Source organism: Arachis duranensis, chromosome 3, assembly GCF_000817695.3.
Source record: "Arachis duranensis cultivar V14167 chromosome 3, aradu.V14167.gnm2.J7QH, whole genome shotgun sequence".
Lineage (NCBI taxonomy): Eukaryota > Viridiplantae > Streptophyta > Magnoliopsida > Fabales > Fabaceae > Arachis > Arachis duranensis.
The window spans coordinates 32,621,193-32,647,166 of NC_029774.3; the positions used below are offsets into that span (position 1 = coordinate 32,621,193).

General features: G+C 34.7%; 2 protein-coding genes across 2 annotated transcripts; both read left to right on the forward strand.

Moving 5' to 3' along the window:
* The first annotated feature begins 5,910 nt into the window (after positions 1 to 5,910).
* On the forward strand, positions 5,911 to 6,964 carry LOC107478665 (protein OXIDATIVE STRESS 3). The gene is made up of 2 exons (XM_016098795.3): positions 5,911 to 6,433; positions 6,550 to 6,964. The coding sequence occupies exons 1-2, from the start codon at positions 6,195 to 6,197 to the stop codon at positions 6,881 to 6,883; spliced, it is 573 nt and encodes a 190-aa protein (XP_015954281.1). The 5' UTR covers positions 5,911 to 6,194; the 3' UTR covers positions 6,884 to 6,964.
* A 3,528-nt stretch (positions 6,965 to 10,492) lies between these two features.
* Positions 10,493 to 17,402, forward strand: LOC107478570 (serine/threonine-protein kinase VPS15-like). The gene is made up of 10 exons (XM_016098704.3): positions 10,493 to 10,885; positions 10,973 to 11,141; positions 11,234 to 11,394; positions 11,928 to 12,007; positions 12,639 to 12,744; positions 12,879 to 13,055; positions 13,150 to 16,074; positions 16,374 to 16,621; positions 16,699 to 16,798; positions 17,125 to 17,402. Exons 1-10 carry the CDS (start codon positions 10,613 to 10,615, stop codon positions 17,299 to 17,301), a joined length of 4,416 nt encoding a protein of 1,471 aa, XP_015954190.1. The 5' UTR covers positions 10,493 to 10,612; the 3' UTR covers positions 17,302 to 17,402.
* Positions 17,403 to 25,974: the final 8,572 nt, after the last annotated feature.

Sequence of the window (25,974 nt, forward strand, 5' to 3'; positions counted from 1 at the left end):
TATAGGATAAACTTGATGATCTCCAAGAAGCTGGAAAAACTCCTACTAATGCATTTCAAAAAGTTTTTGGTAAAGAGAATCCAGGAAGAGTTCGATGTTATGGAAGAACTGTTACAAAAACTTCTCTTAAGAAAAATAAAGAAATAGATGAAATCAAAAAACAAAGTGAAGAGAAGGTAACAGCTTTAAAAATTGAATTAGACGACCATAAGCAACGACTGCAAGGATTGGAAGATATTGTGAAACTTATGTTGCAACAAACTTCTCCTGGTATGAATGTTGATGAAGCGCTTTCTCTCTTGCGATCTAAGCAATCGTCTGCAAATAGTGCACAAGATCCAAATTTAGTTCCTCAGCATTCTCCTCCATCGACTCATATACCAAATCATGAATAGGTATATGTATGCTAATTGTTGTACCACTTGAGTATACATATTATTGTATAGCTGATGTTTTGACTATAATTTTTTTGTTCATTTAAATTTGACTACAGCTTTCTTATTGTCGGAGGAAGTTTTCTGAAGACATAAAGACAATTCTTGCCACAATGGTGAAGCACAAGGTCTTCTTGATTTTTGGTGGACAACTTAGTTTCTTTTTTGTTTAAGTTCATTAGCAGAAAAACATGTATTTTGCTTACTTAGGTTTATTATTTATTTGACTTGGTAACTTATTAGCAAGTATATATGTTAATTGGTACTTGGAAGACCTTTCTATATATATATATATATATATTATTATCTTATTCAAATGCGGGTGTTATATATTCTTTAAATATCATATAAATATAACAAAGATAAAAAAATATTATTTTAGATATTAAAAAAGAGAATCTAAGAAAAATTCAATAAGGTGTTGCTTTAGGTATTAAAAAAAGACAACTATAAATAAACCTACATAAGTGTTGCATTAGGTCTATAAAAAAGACAACTTAAAAAAATTTGGACAAGTGTTGCTTTAGGTATATGAAAATGCAACTTAAAAAAACCTGGACAAGTGTTGTTTTAGGTGGAGGAAAAAACAACTTAAAAAAATTTGTACAAGTATTGCTTTAGGTATATGAAAAAGCAACTTAAAAAACTCTGGACAAGTGTTGCTTTATATATTAGAAAATACAACTCGTAAAAAGTGTTGCCATAGCGTTTCATATAAAGCGTTGTGTTTGGGTGCTTTAAGGCAACCCTTTCGCGGAGTTGTTTTATTTTCAGAAAAGGCAACATTTTTTGAAAGTTGCCAAAAAAATGGTTCCCTTTAATATACAAAAGCGTTGTCTTAGACCAAAGATAACGGCCGTATAGCCAACCCCCAAAAAGCGTTGCCTTTTGTCGGAAAGTGTTGCCTTTTATCAAAGGCAACACTTTCTCTTATTATAAGCAACGTTTTTAAAAGATTGCCTCAGTCCAAATTTATTGTAGTGTATGATGGCTAAATTTTCTGTCATGGATGATAAGTGCTATGCAAAGTGGCTTTCCCCATAGACAGAGCTTCAAGTCATCCTCTCTGATGATTTGGTAGGCCTAGTTTTTTTTTTGTTTTGTTGTTTTTTTTAATATCACCAAAAGAATTAATATTTAAAATTTTATGCATATAATATTTGGTGAATTCTATCTAATCTCTCTTAAAATAACATGTAAAGATGACGTCAAGCTCCATTGCTTTCTTTGTAACAATGACATCGAACTCCACCAGCGAGGCAAGCCAATCAAATGTGTTGCCATCATTGTTAGCTCCCATCTTAGCAAAATAATCAGAATATAAATCCGAAACATAAAGCTAAATTACTATGCAATTACTAAGATTAATATAAATCCTAAACATAATACAAAAACAAATAATTTTTTTGCACAATCAAAACATATAATTAGAATTTATTTGCACAATCATTTTTTTAGCATAACCAATAAATAGAATCAGGAGCGATAAGCAAAAAGCAGAATAACATAATTAAAAATTTTTAATTTAATATTCTCTCTTCACCGAATCAATCATCGTCTTCAACTTCACGAAGCAAGTCTTTTGAAAGCTCAAGACAGTGGCGGCAAGCAGCGGCCTCTCACTCCAAGACTCCTACCCTGCGGCGACATCAAAGTAGTCATGCACTCATACCTCCTCCTCCATAAGCACACACCAACTCTCTTCTTTGCAACTTCGCCATCAAAATCAGATTCACCATCGCAAAGTTGCAATCACATATTCGTTGTCGATTGTTCGCTAACAGTTGCTCATCGTGTCTAGGCTCTGGACTAATTATATTTTTACTTGTTGCTGTTCATTGATTACAAAGAGGGATGAACCTAAGAAGAGAATTGGAAAAATAAACTGTTGGCACTAGTAATTTTTAACAATATTAGTAAATTTGTCACGCCTTTTTTTATTTTAACAGATTTAAAATCTCAGCCAACTTGCTTTTTTTTGTGATTTTGACAAGTTAACATGATAAGTTCGACCCATTTTATTACCACTAATATTAAAGCATTCGTTTTGATTAAGTTGGATCCTTGTGCATTTACGGCATAAATTGCCATATCCAAAATAAGGCTCGTTACACATACAAATCTTTTTGGCTTATAAGTTTTACAAGTCCAATAAAACACATGTATTACACTTAATTAATGCATTACACACTTCCACGTTCAAGAGTAAATAAAATGCACGTTATTCAACAACTTCCTGTTTCCAAAGCGCACTATTCACCATGCATTATGAACGACTCTTCTTCTTCTTCCTCCATGAAAACAATTTTCTTGCCAAATTTGAAGATAATGAAACTTCAGAAATACACCCTAACGATTACAGAAATACACCCAAAGGATTACAGAAATACACCCAAACGGTTACAGGAATTCACCCAAACGATTATAGAAATACACCTAAAGGATTACAAAAATACACTCAAAGGATTTAAAAAATACATCCAAAATTCGTTGAAGTACACCTTATGCATATTTCAAAACTCTTTCTCTTTCTCCTCGTTATCTTCTACTGCTTCTTATTCTTCAAAAAGGATTTCAGAGCTTGATGTTAAAAAAATGGAAATCGAGAATAACAAAAAAAGAAAACAGAGAGAAAAGCACGTAAATGAAGAAGAAGAACAGAAAGAGGAAGAAGAACGCGCAGCAAGAAGAAGAAGGAGAAAGAGAAGGCAAGAAACGAAAAAAAGAAGAAGAAGAGGAAGAGGAAGAAGAACGTGTAAGAAGAAGAAGAACGAGAAAGAGAAAGCAAGAAACGAAAGAAAAGAAGAAGAAGAAGAGGAAGAGGAAGAAGAACGTGCAGCAAGAAGAAGAAGAAGAAGAAGGAGAAAGAGAAGGTGATATGACCAGTAAACATCGGTTACGAGTTATAGCTCGGTAACGCCTGAGATCCAAACATAACTGACGATTCCATAACGGCCATTAATCAATAACGTCGGATTTTACAATTAAATCTCTTCCTGACCGTTACGACCTAAGGAAAACGGCCGACCTTTTCCGCTAATATAAAGCAGACAGGAAGAGCTAAGAAAGGTATGTCACTTATTCCAAAAATAAAGATCTATTATCCACTCTGCACTAACTTGAGCGTCGGAGTGCCTTTGCAGGTACCCACCCCCGCCGTTCATCCTTTGCCGACGTATATCTTGGTTCACCCCTGAAGTCCACCGACCTTCCTAGAGGACGAGCTATACTTCGGGATAATCAGGCAAGAATAGAAGGCAAGAAACGAAAGAAAAGAAGAAAAAGAAAAGGAAGAGAAAGAAGAAAAAGAACGTAGACCTTGTATAGTATTTTTAAGGTTTATTCGTTAATTAACTTGTAAAGTATACGAGCTCTAATAACTTGTATGCAGAACTTTTCTCATCCAGAATATGGGTTTTTGTAGCACAATTTTTCTTCAACAATAATTATCAACATCAATATTGGTTCAATTAATTCTAGGTTCATTCTTTAGTTTAAATTTTAATTATATCGTTAAGACTTAAAAAATGTTAGAATATTTTATAAATATCTACTTATATAAAGATATTTTTATATAAAAATTATATAAATATATTAAATCATCTAATGATTCACAATATTATTTATACATGAAGGCATAAAAATATCATCTATACATGAAAGAGTAAAAATATAAAAATGTCTTTATAAAAATAAGAATCTATTTTATACTCTCAAGAAATAATATTGTTGTTATGCTAATAATAATACACTATTTTATTCGGCTGCTCTCAAAACCAAAACTTAGCATATATGCAATAATATTTGTGATCGAGGTACGCGTCCGGGAATATAAATGGATCTCCTCCTCTGATTCAAATTGAGATCTTCACCTGGCCACCTATCTGTATGGATCAGATGGTCAGTTACTCATAAAATAAAATAAAATATTTACTTAAATTCTTAAAAAACAGAGGGAAGAGGAGGTAGAGAATAGAGATGAACCCACAGGCCAGAGAAAATAATTGGAGGTGAATAAGGGATGAGATTGTGATTGCGTCTGTGGGGGCGCTTTCGTGACAAGAATGGATGGTGTTAACTGTTAAGGGCACAACTCACGAGGCCCTTAAATCAATGGGTTTTAGGTATCCACACATATCAATTATATATCATTTAATTTAATTTTGTGACGAGGCCTAGCTACTTGCTTGGCCATTAATTCTCTAATACAGTCATGCTTATTTATTAACTAAATCAAGTAATCAACCTTCTTATCCTTATATCCTCACATGTCATATCCTTCTCGTACAAATCCGATCCACTTCAGCTTCATCTTAATTTGTGATACATCAACATAGTACATAGTAACATTCTCGTTTATGCATAGTATATTAGCTTTAGGGGTCATGTAAACCAATGCTGCCAAACTCATATTGCTGACTTGCTGTGTTAACATCCAATTAGAATATGCCAACTGGCAAGGGTTGAATAGTCTGCTAAGGAAACCAAGCAGGCACCATACGATATGACAAAGAGATCGAGCTAGCTACCCAACATTTATTTTGGTGTTAAATTTATTGAATTTACTTTATAGAATAAATATCAAATACTCAAAATTTATTAGTTTTTGTATTTTTTAAATTAAATATTGATTATTTAATATTTTGACAAATTAAGTATCCAATAACACTAGAACAAGTACCATGAACAATTCTTCAAATAAACAGAGCCTTCTTACAAAAGTGATGGAATGATGTTTATCGTGCTCATTCACTTTTCATATAAGGTCAAAGCTTAGTTTCAAAAATGTAACTAGGTTTAATTTGTATGGACGGAGAAAAATTCAACTACCCTAGTTGCTTAACTTATATTTTTTTCCATTAGATTACTTTTTTACAAAAATTTTGCTCCAGTATATCTAAGGATAACCATAATATGTGGCACCTTTCTTAGTTCAAATTTGAAGATTACGTTTTCAGAAATAATAACATTGATTTGGAATATATAGTTTTAAATTTTGGAGGTATAGTTTTTTTATTATTCTGTGTAAATTTTTTGTTAGTTAATTATAAATATTACAAGAAAAAAAATAAAAAATGATATTTTCTCAACTTACATTCAACAACTCTTTATCATTATCTTAATCTCTAATTTCAATTATGCTAATGAATTAAATTACTTTGTTTAGAAATCACCTCTGTTAATTATTTAGGCATTCGCATTACACTCCTCGTCAATTGGGGTGAAAAACGTTTTTGTATTTGAAACCAATATTGTGTTTTGTCATGGGTTTAAGAAGCAAAACAGAGTATATGAGGGGCCAGTGCTAATCTGACGCCTCAAAAATATATTAAACAAGTTAAGTCGGTGACTCAGGATATGGCTGTCTCCAATTTTTAGTCCTTATCCTCTGCCTATCCCCTAATAACAAGCGTGCCACAAGCTATACTTACCATTACAAAATGTAATGTGATGTACCACCGTCTACATACATTTATTATTCATTTTTTAAATAAATAAATAAAAAAGTCTATCTTGTCCTACAATTCATACCTAAGTAATATAAAAACACCCAACCATGCTGTTATCCAAATCTTCATTGGTTGTCTTTTCTTTTATATATACAATACAAGACAACACCAATGTTGTTACTATGAGGAATGATTGCCATATCATATCTTTTGTAATCAAGTGATCTTAAATTCTTAATTCGTCCCCCTAGCTCCTGTGTTCCATATATAGTTACCATAAAAGCACCATCTTACTTCCTTCTTCTTCTTTATGATCATGGATGGTAACAATAATAACTGGGTTGTTAAGGATGGTGATCACGATGATGATATATGTGACGCTTCAATATCCACGGGATCCATCTCATCAGAAGCTTCAATGAACTCCGCGTGTTCATCTTCTTCATCAGATGATGAGTTGGCTGAGGATGCATCGTCCTCGTCATCGTCATCGAATTCAAACGGCCCTCTATACAAGCTATCAGAACTCATGAACCATCTTCCAATAAAGTAAGCCATTTCCTTCATGCATATGAATGCCCTTTTAATTAACTTGGATTCTAGTTGCTAACTTCTAACTAATTTAAAATTAAAATTATATCTGATACAAATGTATGTGTGTGCAGGAGAGGGTTGTCCATGTTTTACCAAGGGAAAGCAGAATCTTTCACTTGTTTAGAGAGGGTGCAGAGCATAGAAAATCTTGCTAAGAAAGAAAATGGTAGCAGCGGTTACAGAAACAGAAAAAGAATAATGAAATGGAGAGGCTTGGATACTAGTAACAGAAGAATGATGAGAATATCATCTTCGTACACTAGTCCTAAGGCAAAAATATCAAAGAAGCCACCTTCAAGGGGATCTTCTTTTGCTTCTCTAGTAACTAATAAACAGAGACCAAGTATTAGTAGTAGTAGTTCTCTCCTTGGAGCATCTACGCGTTCTTATGTACACAAGAATTAATTTGAAATCCATTATATTATTGACCTGGATTTTGAATTCCGCCATTTTATTTTTAATAATACTAGGAAACCAAAAAAATCAACTAAATATAATTCAAAATTTTTATGTGAATGGTATTTATATTAAGTATTAGATATTTTTTTTTTATAAATTTAATGGTTTTAAATCTGTTTTCTGTCTTTTATCATAATGTTAAGGAATCAATATGGTTTCAACAAAAAATCAGTTAAATATTTTTGGATGAATTTAAAATTTTTATGTGAATGGTGTTTATACTAGGTATTAGAATGTTTTTTTTTTTTTAAATTAGATGGTTCTAAATCTGTTTTTTAATTTATCATGTTTTAGATATTTAAAGAGAAAATAAAAGTGAAGAGACAGTGATTCACGTTACAATAATACTGAACGTATTTTCTCTTAATTTAAATATGGTAAAATATTTAATAATTAATAAAATTATTTTATTTTTGATTGATTTTGAAGTTTGTTCCATATATTTTTCCTTTTATTTTTTGGGTCTACAATCCTCAATTTTATTGCTTGGCTATTTATGATGTTCTAGTCTTAGCTAATCGTTATTTCCTTGCTTTTCGACGTGAATTATTGGTGTTTTATTTCAGTAGTATGATTCCCGTGATTGTTGAGAAAAAGTAGATGAAAAAGGGGCCGAGCTGCGAATTTGTTTCACCGGATTGTTGAGAAATCAGAACGCGATTGGTTTGCATTTTATTTTTTGTTTTCATCTTTTTTTGCCTTCCTAATGTCATTGGACTTGCTTTTATTTTTTTATTTTAATAAAAACACGAAATAAAAATAGAAATAAAATTTTATTATTGTTAGTACTTTATTTTTTTTTATAAAATTTAAAAAATAAAAATAAAAAGTAAAAACATAAACTAAATGCATCCTAATATTTTTATAGCCAATTGTTTTTTCAAAAGAATTTTTTTTAACCCATATTTATTAAAATATAATATCTAAGATGTATTTGCTGCAACATTAATTAAATTTAATCCTTCAAATGGTTGTGTAAGCATATACCGTAAATTTGTTATGATGTGTAACTCGGTTCTTTATTTTGGTTTTTCTTAATTTTCTATTTAATATGTTAAAAATTAATTCTCTGCAGATTTAAATTTATTTAAGAATTTGTCTTTTTTTTAAGTTAAGAATAAAATTTGAACTTGCGATTTATGAAAATATATCATTGGAGTTATAGTTTATTGGTTTATTTAAGAATTTGTTATTAGTTAATAAATTGCTTTATACATAAGACGGATTAATTAGACAATAAATTAATCACTCAACCAACTTAAATTAATTCTATGTTTTTTATTAGTTACTTATACTTTTTTTTTTATAAATATGCTAAAATAAACGGATAAATTTGTGCTTGTTTCAAGAAAAATATAGTAAAATTGTTCAAAGAATAAATAACTATTTTTTATCATAAAAAATTTGAATACTGATAAAATTAACCATAAAAAATTAAAATTAATATCATATTTAACAAAAATTAGTTTTGTTTGAAAAAAAAATAACAAATTGATATTTTTTGTTAACTCCATTAAAAAATTAGTTAAAATATTTAAATTACCTCAATCTATCAATCATACTACAGATTCATATAATTTTGTATCAAAAGCGAATTTAAGTTGGTCTAATACCATGTAATTTCGTATCTAAATTCCTCTCTGTGTGTGTTTGTTCTTCAACATTCTTTGTTGACACTATTTTCTTTCTATGTTTGCATTTTGATTGTTTTTTCGAACCATGTTTTCTACTTTAATGCTTTTACTGTTTCTTTTCTTTTAACTTGTTCATACTTTTTATTTGCTGGAAATAGGAAATTCTTTTTTTTAATTATTTGTTAGTTTCTGAAGCAGTAACAATTAGAAAAAGTATTAAAAAGAAAGTTATTGGAGAAAAGGGATGCAGAGATAAAGATTAATAATAGTAGTGTCAAATATGAAAGTAAAAGAGGTACAACATAATAAAAAAAGGGTAATTTGGGTATTTTAATTAATTTTTTAAGAAAACCAACAAAAAATTAATGATTAGTTATTTTAATATTTTATGGTCAATTTTGTTAGTATCTGAATTTTTTATAGTCAGAAATGATTATTTATTGTTTTACTCGTTTTTTTTGTCGATTTTGACAGATAGTATCAAAATGAGTTTGTAGTAAAATTTCATTTGGAAAGTAGATATGACTTCTCTTTCAAAAGAATGAACTCGACCCGAAATTTATTTAATTAGCATCTGTTAGATCAATAGTTTACAAAATTTCAATCGATGAACTTAATGCAAAAGAAGAACTCGATAATAATATGAAATAACTAATAAAATTAACAATAATGAAATGAAGAAATGAATGATAAAATAAATTTTAACAAAAGAAATCATAAAACAAATGAAAAGAAAGAAAAAATACAGAAAAAAATGAAAAAAATAAAAAAAAAGTGATAACATACAACACTCACATGCACGCACACTCAATTTTTTCGTACCTCAGTCTAACTAAAAATTTTGTAGAGTTTTAGTGTGGTTTAGAGTAGGTTACAATGCATGCCTATGTTAATTTTAATTTTCTTATTCATAAAGACAATGCTTGGTGGTTATTCTTTTTTCTTTTCATATTCGTCCTTCACCTTGTTCTTCAAAATTTGTACCATATTCCCATTCTTAGTTTGAGAGTCACGTAAAAAATTTTGATGCTCAAGTTAAAGTAATTGCTAATTAACATTTTTCATATACTGTCTTTGACTTCGACTCTCTCCATAATCGACTTAGTTTTCAGTCGAGGCTCATTTTAGTCGAGGAACTCATTAACCACATTTTATTCTTGTTCAATTTATAGAAAGATAGAAGGTAAATAACAAAAGTGCAAATATTTGTAAAACAATCGTGCTATATTTACATTAAAATCAGTTATTAGTATAAAATATATATTAAAATACAAAATATAAATACATATTAAAATGAATTAAATAACACATGTATTTATATGGCCAATTTTAATGATTACTTTTCATAGTTATCAAAATTGGACTGAACTGGTTGGTTCGACTGAAAAACCAGTGAATTGAACCTCTAATCGGTTCAGTCCAATCTCAAGCTCGCAAAAGGTTGAAAGATCCTCCTTGTTACCACATGCTCCTTTTGTCACGAAGTTATGTTGTTCTTTATTATTTTTATACTAATTATTAATTATATAGTAAAAACATATAATAATTTTATTAGATATTATCTTAATTTTATACTCACTTATATTTAAATATATTAGATATATATTTTAAATTTTAATTTTAAATTTTTTATTATTTTATATTTTATATTTTTTATTTATATGAGATCAATTTTATTAATTTAATCAATAATTTATGAATTAAATCAATAAATTAATAAACTAATAATTTAACTAGTTTAATTACTAGTTCGATTTTCTATATTAATTCTAATGTAATTATTTGTAAACATATTTAAATTAGAATTTGTTTATAGAACCAAAAGTCAAAATCAAATTTCATGATGACAAAAAGGTATAATATAATATTTGCTTGAGTTGTGTGTGATGTGATGATTGGATTTGGATCCACTCAAACCGAAACTGAAAAAAACGGCTTCGTAGAAATCAGCTGAGAACGAAAGCAAAAGGAACATGATCCCATGTTTCCAAGAAAACGGGATTTGGAAGTTTGAAGAAGAAATAAAAGAAGGCGTTTGAGAATGGGGAACAAGATCGCTCGGACGACGCAGGTGTCGGCGTCGGAGTACTACCTTCACGAGCTGCCGTCGACGTACAATCTGGTGCTGAAGGAGGTGCTCGGACGGGGCCGTTTCTTCAAGTCGATTCAGTGCAAGCACGACGAGGGCCTCCTCCTCGTTAAGGTCTATTTCAAGCGCGGCCATTCCATCGATCTCTCCCCCTACGAACGCCGTCTCTCTCAGATCAAGCACATTTTCCTCTCCATTCACCATCCTCACCTTTGGCCCTTTCAGGTCCCTTCTCTTTTCCATAACTCTCTAACTAGTTACTATTTCTGCCTCAGCGTTTCCTTAACTACACTCTACACTCTCGTCTTTCAGTTTTGGCAAGAAACCGATAAAGCAGCATACCTTCTCAGGCAGTATTTTTTCCATAATTTGCATGATCGACTAAGCACTCGACCTTTTCTCAGTTTCATCGAGAAGAAATGGCTGGCTTTCCAGTTGCTTTTAGCTGTGAAACAGAGCCACCATGAGGGGGTGTGTCATGGTAAGTCTTTGCATTAAGCAATCCCAGCTCCAAAGCACACATGAAAGTAGGTGATATTAAGTGATGATGATGCATTGATTTGCATATTGTAGGTGATATTAAGTGTGAGAATGTGTTGATTACATCTTCGAATTGGCTTTATCTTGCTGACTTCGCATCTTTCAAGCCCACCTACATCCCATATGATGATCCATCAGATTTCTCTTTCTTCTTTGACACTGGTGGAAGAAGGCTCTGTTATCTGGCACCTGAGGTTGGCTCTTTTTCTTTCTATTTCTTGTTCCTACAATTCACATAAATGTCAGATATTACATTGCATGGTTTCAAAATTACTGTAGCACATTGTTGTGCTTTTCTCTTCCTTCTTTTTCTAAAAGATAATAATTTTCGTGTCAGGATGCAACTGGAACTTGTTAGTACGAATTCTCATACTCTGTTTCGTATATTAACAAATTGGTGAATGCTATGGTGCCTTTGAGATTGTGCCTAACTTACCAGAAAAAGTAAATAGATAATATTTAATAAATTTTAAATATTTTATTTTTTGCTTTAAATATTTTATTTTTTACCTTTAAAAGAAAGTTAGGCAATTTAGGCACCATATTAAAAGGCACCATAGAACTCACCTAACAAATTTGAGCTTCGTTGTTGTTTCGTTCTTGTGTGTGCGTGTGTGTTTCAAGTGAATACTGCAATTAGTGAGGCACAAATTTCTATTCTTCTATGCTGTTATATATGCCTTTTCTTAATGGTCACTATTTACCTTGTCTATTTTTTTACTGGCAGAGATTTTATGAACATGGAGGGGAAATGCAGATGCCGCAAGATGCCCCTTTAGAGCCATCCATGGATATATTTGCTGTCGGGTTAGTACCTGTTGGAGTCTTAACACTTTAGCTCTTTGATTATCCCCATTTCAGGCTTCGACTTTTCAAAACACTTTTCTTTGTGTTTCATTTATATGGCAAGTTACTTAAAGCAGTTGTGCTGCCGGGGAAAGGAAAGTTTATTTCCAACTTTCATCTACATTTTTTCCCTCACTTCCTATTATTAAGTGAAAAATAGCATATCAAACTTATTTTTTAAGGGATGCAGCTATTGCACACACACACTGAAAAAGAAGGGCAAGCCCCTAAATTCTGTTGAATTCAGTATTTTGTGACTCTTCGCTACAATACCTTGAAGATCCTAATAGATATATGGGCTTGACTATATTTCCACACACTTGTCTATTGACATTTGGGAAGGTTTTACATAACTAAAAGATTGAGTCAATAATAGTCGAAAAGGAACTCAAGGGGTCTCTGTGAAGTGAAAAAAGAAAAGAAAAAAAAGTTGGGTCCTTGCTAATTTATTTATCATAAAAACGTACGTCAACTCTGGATCTATTTTTGTTGAATCAGTGATAATTAATGTTGCATTGTAGTCCAGCTGACTTAATCGCTTCCTTTTGTTTTGTATCTTTTCTAAGGTGCACACATCATTTTACTACTTCAGGTGTGTAATTGCAGAACTTTTTCTCGAGGGACAGCCACTGTTTGAACTGTCCCAACTTCTTGCTTATCGCAGAGGGCAATATGATCCTAGTCAACATCTTGAGAAAGTACTCTCCCTATCTACGAGTGTTATGCCTTGTTCTTTATCTTTATTTGTCCTCCCATTAATATAGTTTTGCCCATGCCTGTACTTCTAACTGCTGCTTTTATATGTTTGATAATGTATTTCCAATTAGTGCAGATACCAGATCCTGGAGTCCGTAAGATGATACAACACATGATTCAGTTAGAACCGGAGTTGCGGCTTTCTGCTGAAAGCTATCTAGAGGAATATGCTGCAGTTGTATTCCCAACATATTTTTCACCTTTTTTTCACGATTTTTTCTGCTGCTGGAGTCCTCTCCAACCTGATATGAGGGTATAGGTCTTTAATAAAATATTTTGGATCAGAGTGATTTAATGCTTCTGGTAACTCATACATCACTTTTTTCTGTTGTGATCAATCTGTCTAGATTTTGTTATGCCAAAGTGCTTTCCAGGAGATATTTAAACAAATGATGAACAACAATAACCATTCATCTGGCCCCCAGCATGTGAAAGGAGATTCACCTAATTCTACATTTCCTGAAAATCTTCAAACTTTGCAATCTTCTGGAGAGCTGCTTCAAGCTATCTCCAATGAATTTCAAGGAACTGATCACCCGTTTCTGAAAAGGATCACTTTGAATGACTTAAGTTCATTGAAGTCTGAAAATGATAATCAATCAGATACATGCGACATGCCCTTTTTACCATTGTCAAACAATATTATGAAATGCGAAGGCATGGTTTTGATAACTTCTTTGCTCTGTTCCTGCCTGCGCAATGTCAAGTTTCCTCACCTGAGGAGGGCAGCTTTACTCTTGCTGAAGGCTTCTGCCTTATACATTGACGATGAAGACCGTTTGCAGCGTGTTATCCCATACGTGATTGTAATGCTTTCAGATTCAGCTGCGATTGTGCGATGTGCTGCCTTAAAGACTTTGTGTGACATTCTGCCCTTAGTCCAAGACTTCCCTCCAAGCGATGCAAAGATATTTCCTGAGTATATACTTCCAATGCTTTCTATGCTTCCTGATGATCCAGAGGAAAGTGTGAGAATATGTTATTCCAGAAACATAGCTAAGTTGGCAGTAACTGGTTATGGATTCTTGATACGCTCAATAAGGTTAAGAGAGGCAGGCGTCCTTGATGAATTGAACTCACCACGAAAACCATTAATATCCTCTGCTCAGACCCCTGGAAAATTAAAGAGGATAAATACTGATGCGCAACTTGCGCAGCTGAGGAAATCCATAGCGGAAATTGTCCAAGAACTTGTTATGGGTCCAAAGCAAACACCAAATATTAGGCGAGCGCTTCTTCAGGACATTGGTAGACTGGGCTGGTTCTTTGGGAGGAGACAGAGTAACGACTTTCTGTTACCTGTCCTCCCTGCTTTCCTAAATGATCAGGATGAGCAATTAAGGACAGTATTCTATGAAAAGCTGGTTTATGTCTGCTTTCTTGTGGGCCAAACCAGTGTAGAAAAATATCTACTGCCATACATCGAGCAGGCTTTAAGTGACAAAACAGAGGCAGTAATTGTTAAAGCCTTGGATTGCTTGACTATTCTATGCAGAAGTGGGTTCTTCCAGAAGAGGATACTGCTTGAAATGATAGAGCACAGTTTTCCCTTACTAGGTTATCCCAGTGAATGGGTAAAACGATCAGCTGTTTCTTTTATTGCTGCTAGTAGTGAGAGCTTGGGTACAGTAGATTCCTATGTTTTTCTTGCTCCTGTTATACGACCTTTCCTCCATAGACAACCTGTCACACTTGCTTCAGAGCAGGTTCTTTTGTCATGTTTGAAACCTCCTGTCTCAAGACAGGCTTTTTATGAAGTCTTGGAGAACTCTAGGAGTTCAGACATGTTAGATAGACAGAGAAAAATATGGTATGATTCATCATCACAATCTACACTCTGGGAAATAGATTTTCTGAAAAAGGGAATTGAGGGGTTGAACACACTGGACAATTGGGCAGACAAGCAACAAGGTCCTGGGGTTCAACATGCTGTTGGTACTGGCTTCCAACAGCTAGGACTATCAGATTGTGACACAGGTGAGGCAAATTTGAGAGATACAAAGAGCTTTTTACATAGTGCTAGCACTATAGTGGGACATAATGATCTCCGATCTTCGGAGAAGTTACAATTTTCAGGACTTACATCACCATATGGTAGTGGCATAAACAATTTCACATACAAAAGGCCATCAGAAGGGATACCTTTGTACTCTTTCTATGCGGACAGGCAGGGAATGGGAATTCCTCCAGCATCTGATTCTCCAGTGCAAATGAATTCTCCTGGTCGCAGTTCGTCTTCCATGCCTTGGGTTACTTCAGTCAGTAATTCCTTCAATTTGGCTAGTTCAGTTCCAGCACCAAAGTCTGCTTCGGAATCTTTTAGCATTAACAGCGGACCTAAACAGTTCTACCGAGTTGTACATGAGCCAGATGGCAGGGAAAATGAAACATGTGTTAATAGCACATTTCAAGATGCGGGACTGTCTAAAGCTAGTTCAATTTTAATGGAAGATGCAACCGCCCAAACTGATCCGTCAGGATTTTCCTGTCACTCATCCATTCCTGATTCTGGCTGGAGGCCCCGTGGGGTGTTGGTTGCACATCTCCAGGAGCACAGTTCAGCTGTAAATGAAATAGCTATTTCCAATGATCATAGCTTCTTTGTGAGTGCATCTGATGACTCTACAGTCAAAATCTGGGATTCAAGAAAACTGGAAAAGGACATTGCTTTTAGGTCAAAGCTAACTTATCACCTGGGGGGAAGCCGAGCATTATGTGCAGCAATGCTTTGGGGATCTACGCAAGTAATTGTTGGAGCATCTGATGGACTGATTCATATGTTCTCTATTGATCATATATCTAGAGGTTTGGGAAATGTCGTTGAGAAGTATTCTGGTATTGCTGATATCACTAAAAAGGATATCAAGGAAGCTGCTATACTCAGCCTTTTGAAAAGCCCAGTGGATAATCATACAGTCATGTATAGCACCCAAAACGGTGGTATTCATATGTGGGATACTAGATCAGATTCCAATGTATGGACTCTAAAAGCTATTCCAGAGGAGGGCTATGTTTCTTCTGTAGCCTCAGGGCCTTGTGGTAATTGGATTGTATCAGGGTCATCAAGGGGTGTTCTTACACTTTGGGATCTGAGGTTTCTTATACCTGTGAACTCTTGGCAGTATTCTCCTGCTTGCCCTATAGAAAAAATTTGTCTCTTTCTTCCTCCTCCAAATGGCCCTCCTCCTCCCACTTCTAGGCCTCTTGTTTATGTTGCTGCTGGTTGCAATGAAGTTTCTCTTTGGAATGCGGAGAATGGCACTTGTCACCAGGTAGGTATTAGTTGTCAGTTCTTTTACGGTTGGAGATAATGAGAGCAATATGATTAGAACAATCTCAACCCCGATAAATACGCTATCAAAGTTTAAATATCTGTTTGGCAGGAGAAGATTGTGCGCGTGAACAAAGTTTAAATTCGGCTGGTTTCATACCCATTTTGATACGAACCTATGCCTTCCTTGCTTATAGGCTACGGGCCTACGGCTATCTTAAAATCATATGAAATTGTGATAATATTAATAATTATTATATTCTTATTTCCGTCTTCTACAGTTAACACTTATTTCTCCAGGTATTGAAGTCGGCCAATTATGACAATGATGCAGAATTGTCTGATCGGCCTTGGGCATTGGCCAGACATACAAGTAAACTAAGTTCTAAATCAAATCATAGAAGAAATATCAATCCCAAGTACAATGTTGATGAACTAAATGAACCTCCTCCTCGTCTTCCTGGTATCCGTTCACTACTTCCTTTGCCAGGGGGTGATTTATTGACTGGGAGCACCGATTTGAAGATACGCCGATGGGATCATTGCAGGTTTTGTGTTGAAATTCACTCTTGTTCGCCCTTTTTGCAGCAATATTCTGATTAAGTATCTGTTTATTTTATTGCAGTCCGAAAAAAAGTTATTGTATTTGTGGCCCAACCTTAAAAGGAGTAGGAAATGATGATTTTTATGAAACAAAATCTAGCTTTGGAGTGCAAGTTGTACAGGTAAATTTTTCCATCCTTTTTGCTCTTTTTTTTCCCTTTTATTGTTGGTATTAATTGCCATGGGTGGGCTACATGATTCATTGGCAAACGAATCAAGAAATTGGACGCATCCAACTCTAGAATACATTTTGCATGGCTGCATTTCTTTTTGTCTTGTCCAATGTATGATAGGACTGCAAATTAAACCACTGGTTGCTGGAAATCTTGATCTTCTATGTTCAATTATGCTTTGTGAACTTTGTTGGATATTGCTTGCTTCACTTTAAACCATCCAGCTTTTTTGGAATACTGCTAACTTGTATTTCACTTTTTATTCTCGTTAACAGGAGACAAAAAAACGCCCACTTACAATAAAGCTAACCGCAAAGGTAGTTCTTGCTGCTGCTGCCACTGATCCTGCGGGTTGCCATCGTGATTCTATCCTTTCTCTGGCTTCTGTAAAGTTAAACCAGAGACTCTTGCTATCAAGTGCTAGAGATGGGGCTATCAAGGTTTGGAAGTAAATTGGTAAAAAGTTCTTAATTTTATGTACATAAGTAGTGTAGATTCCTAGTACAGTAAGTTGTACATCACAAAATATAGGAACTTTGTTGTTTCCAATTTTTTCAGGAGCATAAATTAATAGTTGTAAGAAACTTAACTAAATTTGTAATTATTATATTAGAGAAAAAATCTTACAAATAGATGTGATCCAGGATCCAGCGGTAGTTTTCTGAACTTAAGTTTTCTGGCTACAGTGACGTAAGTTTCTTTCGTCAAAGTACTGCGACTCAAACATATGAAATTAGAAAAATCAAGTACTGCAAGGTGCAAAAAGCAAGCAAACAAACATGCGGCTGAATTTTTTTTTTTTTATATGGAAATGGGCTTTTTTACTTAAATGCGCATATAAAATACATTAATTCCCAAAATATGCATGGTTTGAAATTTTTCTAAAAATACGTACACCCAACTCGCAAGGATCAGACACGAAATGGTAATAGGAGGCATATCAAGTGTATCATCCATGAAATGAGTCACCTCAGCCATGACATACACGAGATGCTTCATTTCACTCATGGCATCCACGAATTGCATCACTTCACGTATGGCACACACGAAATGGGCCATATCACTTATGACACCCACGAATTGGCCAAGTCATGGGAGGCACACACGAAATGACACTCCTCACGTGTGGCAGAGCGTAGGTGGTCAGTCAAAGCAGCAAATCCCAATGTTATAGTTTCCGTACGAGCATGCATTGGGTTGATTGGAAGGCAATGTATTGTTCTCATGTGAGTGAAGTAATATAAAAGGGGGTGAAGGGAGGGGACCAATTCGAAGGTGAAAAAACAGAAGAGAAGTAGTGGGGTGTAGGGGATAGTTGTGGTTGGTTTGGTGGTGGGGTGAAAATAGGTTTTTGTTATTTTTTTAATTCAAAAAAATGAGTGGAAGTGGAATTAATGTGGAAGAAAACCTTAATAGGTTGGATGAATTTCACATTTATGCTCATTTACATGTGAAGGTGAGTTTTTTTTAACAAATAAATAAGAATTTGTTAATGATAAAAAAATTGTTGTAAATTGAGTAATTATGTTTTGATGTATTTCAATTTCAGCCAGCACGTGTGTTGACTCCGCATGGCACACTAGTCGATGTTTTCTCTGTAGACGACGCATATCCGAGTATGGAAATTAGGAGGCAGATGCTAGAGCCGTATCTAAGAAGAGTCGGCTTCTATTATGCGTCTTTGATAAAGCGTTTTGAGTATGACAACCCATTGATTAGCGCTCTTGTGGAAAGATGGCGTCCTGAGACCCACACATTCCACCTCCCATGGGGTGAGTGTACTGTCACTTTGGAGGATGTTGCTATGCAGGTGGGGTTACCAATCGACGGTGAGCCGGTGAGCGGCACTCTAAGGTCATAGAGTAAGTTCCACCAGAGGGATATTTGGCAATGGTGTGAGGAACTCTTTGGTGAAGTTCCTGACGGACATGTTGGGACCACGAAGTATAACATAAAACTGAAGTGGCTCAGGAGTATACTACAACAGATGCCTCTTGACTCTCCCGATGAGGCCCTCGTACGGTATGCACGTTGTTGCATTATGTATTTATTGGGGGACGTTTTACTTCCTGACAAAGCGAGCAACACGGTTCACGTACATTATCTTCCTCTCCTAGCCAACTATGACGCCATTAGTATGTATAGTTGGGGCAGTGCCGTGCTCTGTTAGTTGTATAGAGGCATGTGCCTAGCGACTGATTACAACGTCGAGGGAATGTCCGGCTGTCATACATTGTTGATGTCTTGGATATACTTTAGGCTTCCTTTCTGGGCACCGGACGTGATGAGCCCATACACGTTTCCGTTAGCTACAACATAAGATATTATGTTACATATCTTCTGGCTTTTTTATTTGTGTTGTTATTTCATTTGCTTTTTTATTTAAATGTGGTTATGATGATGGTGTTCTTTCATAGGTGGGCGGGCAAGAGAGTAAAGAATGACTACGCCGAGCAACGCTTACAAAGGCATCGTCTGAGGTTGGACAATTTGAAGGTGAACGAGGTAATTATTCTTGTTGTATGTGCTAGCATGAGTTTCTTTTGTATCTGAAAGTTCGTCTACCTGTATAAGTGACACTTGGCTTTGCTAGTTTATGTGGATTCCGTACAGGGATGCACATATTCTGTCGAGGGTGCCTGTTGAATTTCTTGGAGCTCCACATGGGATATCTATACGGCGGTGGTCCCACTTATTCTGTTCTGCTGGATCGAGATTGTTAACATCGATAGAGTCCTGCGGCAATTTGGTGGCAAACAAGGTCCACCGAACCCACCGTTAAACATAGACACCTTTCATCGCCGATCGGCGCGCAATGAAGATGGATGGTGGCCCATCTGCCTGCAGACATGGTTTGAGGTGTGGGCAAATCGACGGACTGTATCATATCGGCTACAGATTGATAGGGCAGATACCTTACAACCCAGTTGTGATTATTATAGGTGGTATTGCTCGAGGACAAAGAGGTTTCTGTCATCCCCGGATGCCTTCCACGATCCCCGAAGAGATGACAATCCGCGAGGGGCCCCAGCAGAGTATGGTAGAGCCCCAGTTGTTCAGCTACCAACAGTTCCACAAGACAGAAGACGCCATCGTGCATGCCGTGGAAGACATAAGGCTGTCGAAGATGAGGAGATGCAGGTCCCAGACTTTCCAGTAAAGGATCCACCTCAGGTTAATGCTTGGGATCAGCCGGAACGTCCACCGGCGGAAATACGTTTGCCAGGAGATGTCTACTGCCCGCAGCCGTTCGTTGCAGAGGACCCCTATCAGTCATCCACGATCCATCAGTATATGTCTTACAATTGTACGTACGAGGAGGGTGGTTCATCGCAGGGGGGCGGTACACAGGACCTGATTGACTCCATGGATCGAGTTGGTTGGACAAACTTTTCATCTTTATTTGATGGCTTAGATCAATTCATTTCCACTCAAGCATCACCACACACACCCACCGACTTAGGACTTGCACTTCGACGCTCTAATTCAGGTAGTCACCCCCCTGTCGGAGGGAGGAGATATCTTTCTGTAGGTGACACGGCCGGATCTCAGATGCGCCCGTTTGAGCCATCATTGTTAGAGGGTCGTTGCTTATCATATGCGGGGGTTGATGATGTAAGGGAGGAGGCATACGCAGGGTGTCCCCACCGCGACACTATGGTCGACAATTGTACCTATGACGAAAGTGCAAATTCATAAGAACATAATAATTATTACAAAACAAATATGCAATCCGAAAAAGGGGTTTACCTGGAACGAAAGTTTGTAACGCATTGAAGTATCTTTGTAGCTGGTTATAAGAATCATCCCAGTCTCCAAAGATTCTCACTATTGGCTTTTGCTTCGCTAGCCAAACCTTTTTGTGAGACACCTTATATCTGTACGCCGACTCCATAGATCCCTGCAACATCTTTATGCAAATGGTCGTGTCTGCCTGAACCATGGGGAATATATGCTGGCATATGACATTTGAATCAAGTTGAGCATGATCTTGTGACGTCGTAGACGCCAAACAACTGTGAGGCCCTTGGTATTTCTGAACTTCCCAAAATCTGGATGCCCTCGTATTCGCAACCCTTACCATCCAGCAACATTGTTCACCAAAAGGTTTGCATCTACACAGATACCGAGTATGATCTAACTCCACTACTTTGAATTTTGCACTTCGATGGATGTTGTAATTCTTAATAGCAAGCATTGCTGCATCTTTATTCAGGAATTTCAGGCCAACCTCTAGCTCTATTTCACCAGTCAAGCCATAGTTACTGGGTATGTCCTCCGCATTTGTCGAGTTGATTGGACCGAGACTTAGGTGCAGGTAGTGGTCGGGGGTGCTGCTGGAAAGACCTCCAACCCTTGCAATATTTATCGCCCTCAACACGAGTTGCAATATTGTATTTTGTTCCTCCTAGAGGTTGACTCGGTGAAACAAGTGTTTATTTTTATAGTATGATGTATACTTTTGAGTTGTATATATATGTATGTATGTATGTATGTATGTGTATTCCGGCCGGCCTTGGCTTTGCAGGTCAAGTCTGGAGCTTAATATCTGTATCTTTGGAACTCTGATCTGTATATATATGCTCTTAGCCTTCTCTACGATCTTGTTTATCGTTGTACGTGTAGTTATGAAGTGTGTTGCAATTTTTCGGTTACGCTTTTGCTTAACTTCTTCTTCTTCAAGGCTCCTAGTTATAATTCCTTTTAACTATATATGTATATGTCTTTTACTTTTAGAGGTCGTAATACCTCGCTACCTCTGCGTTATGACTTAAGCGTAAGGCTTTGTATAGTAGGGTGTTACATTAATGACAAAATTTTATTCCTTCTCATACAAGTCAAATAATTATCCCAAATTCAACTAAATCTATAATATTCATCTATCATACAAACAAATATCTAAATTTTATATCTGCATTCATATATTTAGGAAACTCCAGTGTATGAATGGCCTCCAAATCTAACGCCATCATGAAATATGACTCCTCAAACAGATGCTGATTTTCTATTGCATTTGCCACCTCCATGAAATCTGTCTCCATAGTGCCGTCAGCTTGATTTCGTCTTCATTTGGATCAACGATCTCATAGTTGCTTTTAAACTCCTCCTCGCTACCACTATTATAATCTTCCCATTCCATATTTCAGTCAGCTTCAGTTTGTTCAAACTCAATATACAGCTTGATGAATGACATTTATGAGCAAGTTTCGATATACATTAAAAACATCTCTTGCATACTCGCTTCATCATTACATACTTGGTTTGAAATTGAACAAACCCACTAAATACTGATATAGAATATTTGTACAAAATACATGATAGTCTTTTTGGTATTTGAGAATATATCTTCTCACATATCACACATTTTAGTTCTTCAAATGAAAGTATGAAAGGAATAACAATATCGAATAGATTCTCACATACAAATTTTACTCCTTCAGATGTTTGTAATAAAATCTGGCCATGATAACATACTCTTAACTTAACTCTATCATCCATTTTATTTTTTTACTCACATTCAAAAAAACTCACTATAATTTCTAGAAACAAAGAAAGGAAGTATGAGGAAGTGAGGGACGAAATAGAAAAAGAAGAAGATGAGAAGAGTTCTGACACTTCGCAAAGGAAAACTCTGTGTGTGTATATATACACACACACACACAAGTTGGATGATTTGATTTGTAATTATACATTTTCAATTAAAAAAAAAAACAAATCGGACCTACTAATTTAAGTACCTCAAAATTTGAAGATTTTCTTTTCCTAAATAAATCGGACAGTCCGATTTATGTCTATCTTCTGCAACAAAGAAATCGGACCCTTAGATTTCTCTACTCTTAATTTAAAAAAAAAGCTGCTACATCACAGTATAACACACTACACATCCATATCAAAGCATAATACACATACGTTTTTCATGTAAAGAAAAGAGCCAAATTTTACTTGTACAAATTAGACTAAAGTACCAAAATTGACCATGAAAGATTATGTCGCTAACAAATCTAACCATAAAAGAATTAAAACTAACTTGTAACCATAAAAAATAAGGTTCGACAAACAATTTTTCAAATCCTAAAGAACTAATAAAATTTCTAAATTGCCCTTTTACCCTAACATAATCACTCTCAAATTATAACTCTATCACATCCGCATTCTCCAAGGTATAAGGAAAAAGGAGGAGGACGAGAAGAAGAAATAGTAACAAGGGCATGAGAAATAAGAAAGAGAAATGTCACTGTCCAAAAGAGCTATGACTAGTGCTCAGGAAAATACTCCCTAAACAAGCCTAACAAATTCAAATATAAGGTAAATATGAAAGTTACAAATATTTTAAATAATTTTACAAGGACTAGGATGAATAGTCACACATTGTTTTTAACAAAAACATAAACTAAATTAATATGGTTGATCCTGCTTGTGACATATGAAGCATGTAACGTCTAGGAACTCAACAAAGAATAAGTACTTGTTGCCGACGTATTCAAAAATTTGTTCCTGAAAATATTTTTTTGGGAAAATGTAGTGGATTTTACAACTCAATGACTAGACAATACATCTATAATCTACATGGGACCATATAAACAGTAGTATCAAAGTAATTTTATTTAGAGAATAGTATTTTATACAAATAAGTGAATCAATAAGGGAGTTCTCAGTACAGAAACCAAATCAAATAGTCCACACTTAGGCGGCTCGACTTCTAAGGGTAGTCCTTTTCTCTTGTGTGTCCAAATAGAATAACAGATCTAACGTGTGGCCTATACGTTAGGCTAACAACGTCTCTGCTAGTTGAGTATGAGTCAGATGCATCTAAATTAACGTCATGATTGTCGTTAACTACGATTTTCTAATACGAGCCTCCCAAACCAATTCAAAACATATAATTTTAAATACAACAAATCTTTGATCTTTCAAATATATAAGGTATCGAATCAAATCAAATAATACTTTCTCATCAGAAATTTTTTTCAATGATACTTTTTCAATCATAAGAAATTTAAAACATATTTCACAATTTCAAAGTAAGTGAGTACAAACAAATACTTCAATGCTTCAAAAGTATATATTTGAGTAAAATCAAATGTTCTAAAATAATATAAAGCTTCATCAAATATATATATATAGTCTCATGTAAATTTCAAACGTATGAGCTTCATAAGAATAATTATTCAACTATAATAAAATCAATTATTCTAATAAAATCAAAGTTTTTCAACAATAGTTTTATAAATATAATTAAAAATTCAGAATAACATAAACTAAAAAGTTAACGATTGTAAATATAAAAGCTTGCTCACAACTTGGTCCCTAGGGACCAAAGAGAACAAATCGGAGTGCCAAATTAAAAGATGAGAAAAGTTGAAGTACAATGGAATGACAGAGCACATAATTTGGACTGAGGCAATGGCAACAACTTCAATTCTCATGGCAGCAAAAATGACCACAACACCAGGTAAATGTAATAATTCTAAATCGAATAAAGAGACAAATGCAGATATAGTTCTAGAAAATTCAAAACCGAATAGAGATAGAAAAATAAATTAAAACAACAACAAGGAAGAAAAATAAAATGATGGCATAGATATGATAAAAATGGAACAAACTAAGGGAAGAAACTACACTAGAACAGTGGCAAGACAGTGTTATTGGCAAGTTTGGAAGCTCCAGCGTGTTTTTCGATAATAGTAGAAGCGGTATTGGTAAAGCAAAATACTGGTGACATCAGATTCTCTCCTCCGGCAGTGGCATCAGTAGCTTCAGTGAAAACGAGGATGCTAGGGATCAGCCACAGTGGAGCAAAGTAGGGGTTTAAGTAACTTCAGGTGCACCAGCAGCAAGCTCCAACGACGACAACGGTCGCAGTAATGACAAAAAGCCTCCATCGTTATTACCGCTTGCGACTGCCCCCCCTTTCCCTTATCTTGTAGCTCTCCCACCCTCTCTTTGTTCTTTATGCTTCCCGATGCGACAATGATGTTTCCTGCCGATGGCAGCTCCTTCGACGGCAACAATGGTGATTGCAGCCTCTCAACCTCTCTCCCCGTCTCAAGCTCGCGTGCACATCACTTTGTCCTTCCTCGCGCCTCCCTGCGACTTCCAGCTGCGACGGCAATGCAAACGGCGGTCGTCCCTCTGCCGGTGCCGTCTTCCTCTCTCCTCCTCTTCTTCTCTCCTCTATTCCCCTCTCGATCCTCTTTCTCTCTTTTGTTCTCTTTGTGCGTGGGTGTGTGTGTGAAAAAGAGTGTGGGTGGGTTTAATTTGGGGTTAGAGTTTGGTAAAAGGAATAAGAGTAGTGTAGGAATTTTGATAAAATTAAAAGGTAAAGTAGTAATTGAAAGTCAAATATATTTCAATATAATTATTTTTAAAATATTATTTATTTATCAACTTATTAATTAATCTCAAATAAATGCTCTAATTTAAAATTAGAGATAATTTAATTAATTTTTTTAGTTCATAAAATCAAAGTATTAAATTTCAAATCTCAATTATTTAAATTAAATCAAATCTTCGTTATTTTTAAACTACTAAAACTCATAAATTTTATTATTTACAATTTATAATAGTTTAAAAGTTATTATTAAATTTTATTTAACGATTGTAAATAGTTTAAAAGTTATTTTAAATATAAAAGCTTATTTTTATTTATAGTAGTTTTATGAGTTTTAGTAGTTTAAAAGTTATTAAATAGTTTTATTGTCAATTCGATTTAATAACTTTTAATAAAATAAATTTTTAAAAATAAAATTTTAAACAAATATAATAAATAATAAATAACTTATTATTTTAATTTTCAAAAACTTGAAATTTTACAAGAAATAATGCGCATAATGTAAAAAACGGTATCATAGCTTAGTTGGATTTAGTTAAGTATATTATTTGATTGTACAACTCTATTTTTTTCACACTATTTCGTGCAAAAATAATAACAAAATTTTACTTGTACAAATTACATGCATCATCGTAACTTTTCTTTTCTATGTAGAAAAAGGTAAAAGCACTCAACTGAAGATAGTGGGACTAAGGATAAAGACATAAAGTAAGCTCACAAAGAATCTACCTAGAGAAGAAAAATTAACCAGTAGCTCTTTTTATCCAGAAAAAAACACTAGTACTCTTTCTCT

What these genes read in the sequence shown, in the direction of transcription:
- LOC107478570 (XM_016098704.3), top strand. Translation starts at nt 10,613, where the DNA reads ATGGGGAACAAGATCGCTCGGACGACGCAGGTGTCGGCGTCGGAGTAC. An exon ending in CCATGAGGGGGTGTGTCATG is followed by an intron (nt 11,142 to 11,233) that starts GTAAGTCTTTGC and finishes TGCATATTGTAG; the next exon opens with GTGATATTAAGTGTGAGAAT. An exon ending in CGCCGATGGGATCATTGCAG is followed by an intron (nt 16,622 to 16,698) that starts GTTTTGTGTTGA and finishes ATTTTATTGCAG; the next exon opens with TCCGAAAAAAAGTTATTGTA.
- LOC107478665 (XM_016098795.3), top strand. Translation starts at nt 6,195, where the DNA reads ATGATCATGGATGGTAACAATAATAACTGGGTTGTTAAGGATGGTGAT. An exon ending in ATGAACCATCTTCCAATAAA is followed by an intron (nt 6,434 to 6,549) that starts GTAAGCCATTTC and finishes ATGTGTGTGCAG; the next exon opens with GAGAGGGTTGTCCATGTTTT.